Source organism: Myotis brandtii, unplaced genomic scaffold (assembly GCF_000412655.1).
Source record: "Myotis brandtii unplaced genomic scaffold, ASM41265v1 scaffold954, whole genome shotgun sequence".
NCBI classification, from domain to species: Eukaryota; Metazoa; Chordata; class Mammalia; order Chiroptera; family Vespertilionidae; genus Myotis; species Myotis brandtii.
Genome location: NW_005371937.1, coordinates 495256 through 503655, shown reverse-complemented (window position 1 = coordinate 503655; position 8400 = coordinate 495256). Strand labels below are relative to the sequence as shown.

The 8400-nt window shown below is 50.9% G+C and overlaps 1 protein-coding gene across 1 annotated transcript in view; it reads left to right on the top strand.

The window, feature by feature from the left end:
* The window catches only part of PTPRG (protein tyrosine phosphatase, receptor type, G), a 78026-nt gene that overhangs the window by 21081 nt on the left and 48545 nt on the right, over nt 1–8400 (top strand). Inside the window, exon 3 of the mRNA XM_014533216.1 lies at nt 7809–7900. Coding sequence (XP_014388702.1) covers nt 7809–7900 — 92 coding nt within the window. The remainder of the gene's footprint in view (nt 1–7808; nt 7901–8400) is intronic.

Sequence of the window (8400 nt, the reverse complement as noted above, 5' to 3'; positions counted from 1 at the left end):
CTTCCGTGGCCACCTCCTGACCCAGGTCCATCCTACACTGCTCTGGGGAAAGCCTTCAGACAGGGGCCGTTTCCTCCTCCACCAGGCCATTTCCCACCGCCTGCCCAGGCTGGGGTGCGGGAGGGAGGCACTCCTGTGTCCACTCTCCTTCATCAATAATGAGAGAGAATCATTGATTCTCTCTGCCTCCTGCACACCCCTACTGGGGATTGACCCCCGCAACCCGGGCATGTGCCCTTGACTGGAATCGAACCTGGGACCCTTCAGCCTGCAGGCCAATACTCTATCCACTGAGTCACACCGGCTGGATGGATGGCGCCACACTGCCCCCTGGGGTGGGTTACCGAGGCGGCCTCTATTAGAGACGCAGGAGCCTGCCTGTTCGGGCAGCTTCCCCAGCACCGTGCACTGTCAGGCTTTGGTGTTCTTGCTCACCTCGGTGGTGAAAAAAGTGATGTCTCAGGGTAGCTTCAGTGTGTTTGCTCTTAGTGATGAGTGAGGTGGAGCAGCTCTCACGTGTGGGCCATTTGTCTTCCTTTTGCTGTAAACCAGTGGTTCTCAACCTTGGCTGCACATTAGAATCACCTGGGAATCTCGTTAAAATCCTGATTTCTGGGCCTCCTCATTAGTAACAAAGAAACAGAATTTCCGGAGGATGAGGCCCAGAAATCAGGATTTTAACAAGATTCCCAGGTGATTCTGATGTGCAGCCAAGGTTGAGAACCACTGCTGTAAACTGTTTGTCTTTTGCTCATTCTCCTTTTGCGTTGTTGGTCTTTTTCTAATCGAGAAAGATATCCATCGTCAGCAATATGGTTGCAAAAGCTCTTTCCTAATCCCTTTTGACTGTGTTTATGCTGCTGCTTTTATAGAGTCAGATGTCTCCATAAATTTCTTTTCTGAGTCATCATTAGAAAGTTAGAGGTTACTTTTTCTTTCAGGTACTTTTATGGTTTCAAATTTTAATATTAACTTCTTAAATCACTTGGAATATAACCTGGTTAATGGTGTCATATGTGAATCAACTTTTTCCCCCAGATGGTCCCAAGTATTTAAAAAGTGCTACAATCTGGGGCTGCCGAGTGAGGAGGCACGTAAATCCTCCTCAAAATAGCACTGAGCGCGCACGTCTGACTGACTTATCTCAGTCAGTATGCTAACGAAATACGCAGTTGCCAACGGTTTCTTACCAGGCCATTCTCAGCTGTGGATACGGAGTCATCTGTGCATTTCCATTTCCCACCGCCTGCCCAAAACGAGTGGGGCCATCAGGCCCTCATTTACCTCCCCAGTTAGTGGGGGGTTGTGTCCGTGCCCTCAAACAGTGGCAGGATGAGCTGGAGGAGCCTTCAGGCCTCAGTCAGAAAGTCAGAGCACTCCAGGGTCCTGACTGAGTGTGGGAGACCCCCGAAGCCCCCCCGACACACACACTCCCCGGAAGCCCCACCTGCAAGCCGTCTTTTCTGCCCACAGCTGGGAGCGCTGGGAGCACTGGGATGGGCTGTCCAGAGCTCACTGCTCAGAGCCAGCTGTCACGTCAGAACGTCCCGCTCGGGCACTTGGTCTTTGATCCCCTGGAAAGTATGGCCAGTACTTCAGTCACTCCCAGGTGCCTGCAAGGGCTTGGTGGCAAGCTTCATGCTTAGCAAGAAAGTATGTTGCCCGAGACCCCTTATGCGTATATAATTTGTTCATTTTCTCCCACTTTCCTGGGCTGTTCGTTGCCGACAGTTCGTATCCTCCTATGAAACTCTCACTGCGGGAATCGGATTGTTGTGACTCCCAGGGGTGACGCAGTTGACTGGGGCATCTCCCCATGTGAGGTCCGGTATTTTGAAGTGTTTTTCCCTCATCTGGTATCTGTGTCCTCTCACACCCCATGCATCTCATTTTGTCCGCTTCCCCTTCCCTCCCCCCTTCATCTCCTCACATCTGACGAGCCCCGTGTGTCCAAGGTATGACAGCCAGATGTCCCAGGGCCTCCAGCTCAGCCCTCACATGAAATGTGTCATTTGATTATCCCCAAACGCACATTCATAGTTGTCAGCTCACATGTCCCTTGAGTGGTTTGGGCAGTATGCAGATGAGAGGACCGCTCTGACTTCTCTTTGTGGACGATTCCTTCCTGAAAAAGACACTGCACTGAGCCTACAAAGTCATTTAACCAACAGCAAGGAGACTTAACAGCACGTGCATGGCTGCACGTGAAAAATCTCAACTCAGAACTCGCTTTCCAAGCAGGACCCGAGTTATTTCAAGCAGTTACTCCTCTTTGAAGAAAAGCCCAGCCAGCCCTGGCAGGTGGCTCAGTTGGTTGGACCATTGGTCCTGTGTGCCACAAGGTGGCGGGTTTGATTCCCGGTCAGAGCACATTCCCAGGTTGTAGGTCCATTCCCCGGTCGGAAGGCAACCTATTGATGTTTCTCTCTCCTTCCTCTCTCTAAAATCAATTGAAAAAGAGGAACAAAAAGCCCAAGGACACCCACAGCCTTTTCCTCCTATTGTTGTTCTTGGCGCTTCAGTTTCTGGAAACGTTTTGCCCTAATGAGTAATCCGCGTCTTCCTAACTCAGCTCCGTCGTCCCCCTCGAAGGCATGAGAGCGGTTTCAGCGTCTGTTTGCAAGTGGCTCTCGTTCATACACGGTTTACTCCAGCAGATCCATTTACAAAAGTAAATATTAATGTAATTCCTGTGCTCCGCAGCCGGGGAGTAAATGGGAGTATTAGCGGGTGTGCCACGGCACATTTAAATGAGGGCAGTCTATAAATCAGTTAAGATTGCTTAATTAAGATTCAGCAGCCGCTCAGCCAACTGCCCGTCCTGGTCTGCAATTAGCATTTTGAGCTGCACAGCCCTGACAAACACCTCGTCACCCTGATGTGACTCCGAACCCACTGAGCTCAATGTGAAGATGGGGACTTGGTTTCTAACCCTTATGTCAGCCCTCGGTTCTTCTGTAGCCGTGGCTTCCGTGGGAGCCTGGGGATTGTGTTGGGATCCTGCTCTGGTCACGCCCAGCAGTCACGGTGACGGCGAGGGCAGTGCTGCTGTGAGCCATGCACCCTGGCTGAGGCCACTGACCTCTCAGGCTCGCCAGACGGATGTGCGTTTTGACCCGCACGTCTGTAGACCTCGGACCCCCCTCCTGGTCGCAGGATGGGAAGCCCCCACTGGAGGAGCCGAGTGGCGGTCCCGACATTTCCAGGACTGGTTTTCTGGACTCGGGATCAGCACTTTTTTTTTTTAAAGATATATTTTATTGATTTTTTACAGAGAGGAAGGGAGAGGGATAGAGAGATAGAAACATCAGTGAGAGAGAAACATCGATCAGCTGCCTCCTGCACACTCCCCACTGGGAATGTGCCCACAACCAAGGTACATGCCCTTGACCAGAATCGAACCCGGGACCCTTGAGTCCACAGGCTGACGCTCTATCCACTGAGCCAAACCGGTCAGGGCGGGATCAGCACTTTTTGATTTTGAAAAGTATCAGCCACCTGAATTGTCCCCAGATTCTTGTTGGAGGGGCGGGAAGGGATGGAAGGGGCACAATCGTTAGGACATTCCAGGGGGCATCTGAGCAGGTACCTGGAAAACAGGAGCAGCAGCAGGAAAGTCTGTGCAGAAGTTTGTTCATTCCTGAGGGTGTGTCGGGTTCCCTGGGAAGCGAGGAGGCGGCGGGGTCTGGAGGGTCCCTGCTTGTCTTTGTAGTTTGCTGCATTTCGTGTGACTAGGAAGCCTCTGTAACTTGAGTATTTACGAATGCTTAGGAACCGCTGTCAGCAGCTGCGGGTGTGTGTGTGTGTGTGTGATTTGTCATCAGGGCCTGTCACGTGCTGGCACAGTGCGTGTCCCAGTGTAGAGCCCGGGGAATTGACGCTGATGGCTTTACTGGTTTGGGCGCTGTTTACTGCATCCGACTAGAGCAGTGGTTCTCAACCTTCTGGCCCTTTAAATACAGTTCCTCATGTTGTGACCCAACCATAAAATTATTTTCGTTGCTACTTCATAACTGTAATGTTGCTACTGTTAGAATCGTAATGTGAATATCTGATATGCGGGATGGTCTTAGGCAACCCCTGTGAAAGGGTAGTTCGACCGCCAAAGGGGTCTCGACCCACAGGTTGAGAACCGCTGGACTAGAGGTTGCACTTTGGGGTGTGCTGTGCTCTCTCAAGTGCAGAATTTCTTATTTTTGAGAAGGGATCTCTCTTCAGAATACCTCCCTAGTGAAAGAATGAAAAGATTACTTTTAGAAATTTCAGTCGAAGACCAACTATTCAGGACTGTAAGCATAAAGCGTCTGTGGGCTTTGTAGAAGCCAGACTGGTCCATGGACCACACCCCTCCCTCCAGGCCCTCAGGCACCCTGTGGTCTGGGCCTTCAGTTGAAGGGCGTAGACTGGAGACCAGGGAGCTGCAAGCACAGTGCATGTTGGCTTGATCAGGTACCGGAGAGAATATTGCACATGATCCTTCTGACTCCCAGCAAGCCTGTCTTAGAAATCGTAAAATACGGAGCCCATGAGGTTTTCTAAGAAGGGATGAATGAATGGAAAGCTGGTTTCCGTCTTGCTGCTTAGAACTTTCTGTGGGATGCACATAGATGTAATATGTTGGCCAAATGTGGGCAAGCCCCATACAAGTTATCAGAGTATGTGCTGCAGTCTACATCTCTGTGATTATTCTGTAACTACCAACGTATACTGCTTGGTCCCTTCACATTTGTATTTCTAAAGCTCCCCAAACCAAAGAGTTAAGCACTGCTGGTCGATAACCACAACTTAACTGAAACTTTACGAGAGAGAGAGAGAGAGAGAGAGAGAGAGAGAGAGAAGGCGCACATGCACCATGTGGGCAGGGACCTTTTGCACCTCATCATCAGTGATTAAGAAATAGTCAGTCAGGAAAAGTGTGGAGAAGTATATCCCAAAATGTTAATATGATGCTCACTGTGCGGAGGATTTAGGATAATTCCAGTAGACCTTTTTCTTTGTGTTCATCTGCATTTCTTAGTTTCTCTGCACAGATCGTGTGTGATGTATAGAACTCTTTCTAAATTACTTGTTTTAGGAAGTGGTTTTAAGGCTCCTGAGCAGCTGCTGTGCAGTGGGAGCTGAATGAGTGTTCCCCGAGTCCGCGGACACCTTTTTCTAAGGGAGGACGTCTCCCCCGAGGGTGTGAGGTTAGGTGCTTGCACCAACCCTGCTGGTCCCGGGAGGCGGGCGTCGGACATGAGGTGCAGCTGTGGAGAGCTGGCTGCCTCTACCCTCAGCCCCAGGCCATGCTCCTCGCTGCAACCACAGTCCTGCTGCTCCAGGAAAATCCGTGACCAGCAGCACCTGGGCCACAGGAGTGTGACTGGCTCTTGTACACACAGGCTTTTTCCAAAGTGGAGCCTGTGGGTCCACGGGTGACGGAGACCGGATGACTGCCTGCCGTCCTCTTCCAGGGAGAGATGGAAGGTGCACGGCAGCCTTTCTAAGCCACACGACGTCCACAGTTCCCTGGCCAGTACCGGTCCTTTTTACTCCCAGCTTTATGTTTTAGAAATGTTGGTCCTGAAATGGAAGACTTATTTTGTTGTGGGATCTTTTTTTCCAGTTAGTTGAAGTGTGACCTGGTAAATTGGGAGGTGTTCATTTCAGGGGCATAGAACATTTCTTTGGGTTAATAAATACTTTTGAGTGGCCCGATATCTCAACAAGAGCAGCTTTTTCTTAGCTCTGACTCTGGTCGTTAAAGTTCTATTTCATGTGTGAAGTCCATAAGCTGTGTTTTAACTCTAATGTTACATTCTGGAAAATGGTGCAAATGGGGTGGGGGGAGGGAGACCTCAAGAATAGAAAACTTTATTACGAATTTAGAAACAGAAGACATACCTCAAACATCAAAATGATGGGACTTTTTTTCTCGTGGCTTTCTATACTGTCACATGCAGCAGATTACCACCGGAAGCTTAAAGTATTTTGTGCATTTCACATCCTGGGGCTTAAGTTAGCCTGACTGATTTTCCAAATGTAGGTAAAGGCAGCTAAACACGTGATGAAAACTTGCTTTGTTATTTATTATTACCAATTCCAGGTAATTCATAGAAATATGTTATTGTTCAGTGCTGTGCCAGAGCAGTCCTCCCAGACATGTGCCAAGAGTGGGAGGATGTATGTTAGAGCCCCGTGTGGCACGGACCAGCAGTCCAGGTTCTTCTAGAGCAGTGGTTCTCAACCTTCCTAATGCCGCGACCCTTTAATACAGTCCCTCATGTTGTGGTGACCCCCAATTTCATTGTTACAAATTGAACATAATTAAAGCATAGTGATGAATCACAAAAACAATATGTAATTATATATGTGTTTTCCGATGGTCTTAGGCGACCCCTGTGAAAGGGTCGTTCGAACCACAAAGGGGTCGGTTGCGACCCACAGGTTGAGAACCGCTGTTCTAGAGCCGGGCCCGAGGGGTGTGGACCCGGGTCCAGGTGCCTCCGGAGCAGGGCCCGATGGACAGTCACACAGCTTTCTTCCATCTGAGACGAGGCACCGCTCACAGAAAACCACTGCACGTTGAGACGTGATTCTCTCTGACGGCGCGTGGAATGACAGCTGAGGTGTGACACCTGTGTGACCCGGAGGCTCCCCTCCCACTTGGCAGCACAGAGCTGTTGGATTTTCCAGCTCCCAGAACACCCCCTCCCTGGTGTCATAGAAACACAATGTGCCCAACAGAAGCATTCCAGGTCACCTTTGGTTAGATGAGCAGGACAACCCGGGAGACAAGCTGACTTGGTCCCGGGGCTGGAGGACGGGAAGCGAAGCGGCGGTGCTGTGTGCATGGGCGGGTGTGTGATGCTGGGTGGACGCATCCCAGTGCCAGGGCACCAGACGGAGGCTGCCTGCTGGGCTGAAAGGCCCGGCAGTGGGCTCGCTATTGTGCAGCCCCTCCGCCAGATGAACAGGGACCCTTCCCTGGTCACAATAGCCATTCACGCTGAGCAGCCTCATTAAATATTCAGCCTGTGCTTCCGGCAGCTCATTAGGGCCGCAGTGAGCAGTGACGTGGGTGCTGGGAAGCCCAGGCCGCGGCATCAGAGCAGAGGCTGAGTGAGCGCCGGAGGCTTCTCTGTGCGCTGCCCGTCCCGGCGATGACCAGTGTGTGCTCCCTGCTGTGCCTGAAGTACAGGTAACAACAGAGCAGACCAGCCACGCAGAGGACACCCGGGGGCTGGGTCCTCATCCCCGATCTGTCTCGGGGGCCTCGGATTTTTAGTGTTTTCTCCTCCCCCCCCTCCGCCCCCAAGGCCTCTGACCCCTCAGGGAACTGTCTGCAGCTTTGGCAGTCTGCAGAGTCCAGACAATATGGTGCTATTGTGTCCTCGGGCTGTGTGATGACTGTGTTTGGGAGGGTTCAAAGTGTGGTTTTGAACTTGGTGCTGGGGGTGTCGAATAGCAGATTATTCCTCTGTAACATGTCAGATGTAGACGTGTGGTGGGGTCAATCCTAGCAGTTTGTGGAGCGAGTGGACTCCATCTGAGCCAAGTTTTCCTGCCTCTGAGTGGTTCCTTACTAAGCCTCCCCCTTTTGACTGTCAGGATAGGTAGGCATCATACAAAGCAAATATTCATCAGCTGTTTGGGGCTCTTCCAATGGGCGAATGCTGTCCTTCTGTGTAGCTCGTTACTTTGTTGCTGGGAGCTGTGCGGCTTGGGAAGCTGGAAGGTCTGCGAGGGGCGCACTGAACAATGACGAGCTCGGACAAAGTGCATTTCTTTGGTCTCACTGTGGGCATGTGTTTCTCTTTCCTGCACAGAAAATGCTTCCAGACGGCTCACTTCTACGTGGAGGACAGCAGCTCCCCTCGGGTGGTCCCCAATGAGAGCATCCCCATTATCCCCATCCCGGGTGAGTGCGACCCTGCCCCTCTTTCCAGCGGCTAATTGTTCCTCTCTTTTGTTCTCCGCCGTGTGTGACAGCCACGACAAGTTATTATTTGCGCAGCCTGGTGACGCTTGTCCAGATTCAGAGATCTTAACTCGGGGCAAGTTAATGAAATCTGTGCCCCTTTACGTATCTGCTAAGTGATGAAACCCTCCTTCCCAGGAACAAGTGACTGTGACCAGATGCATAGGAGGGAGGGAGGGAACGGTAGGAAAAGGAGAAACGTACACTTTTGCAATCTATTTGGACCAAATCTCATTTTCATAGGTACTTGTGTGTAGATTCTTTTTAAAATCATAATGTGCAATACATTTCCTCCTGTGATTCCTTACTCTGAAAGTCATTTGTGTTAGAGTTGGAAGTTTGGGTTCTTAAGGTGCTTGTGTGGAGGTCAAGGGAAACGGGCTTGGTCTGGAATGTATTTCATTTGTCCTCCAGTGGAAAGATGGAGCACTCGGTCAGGG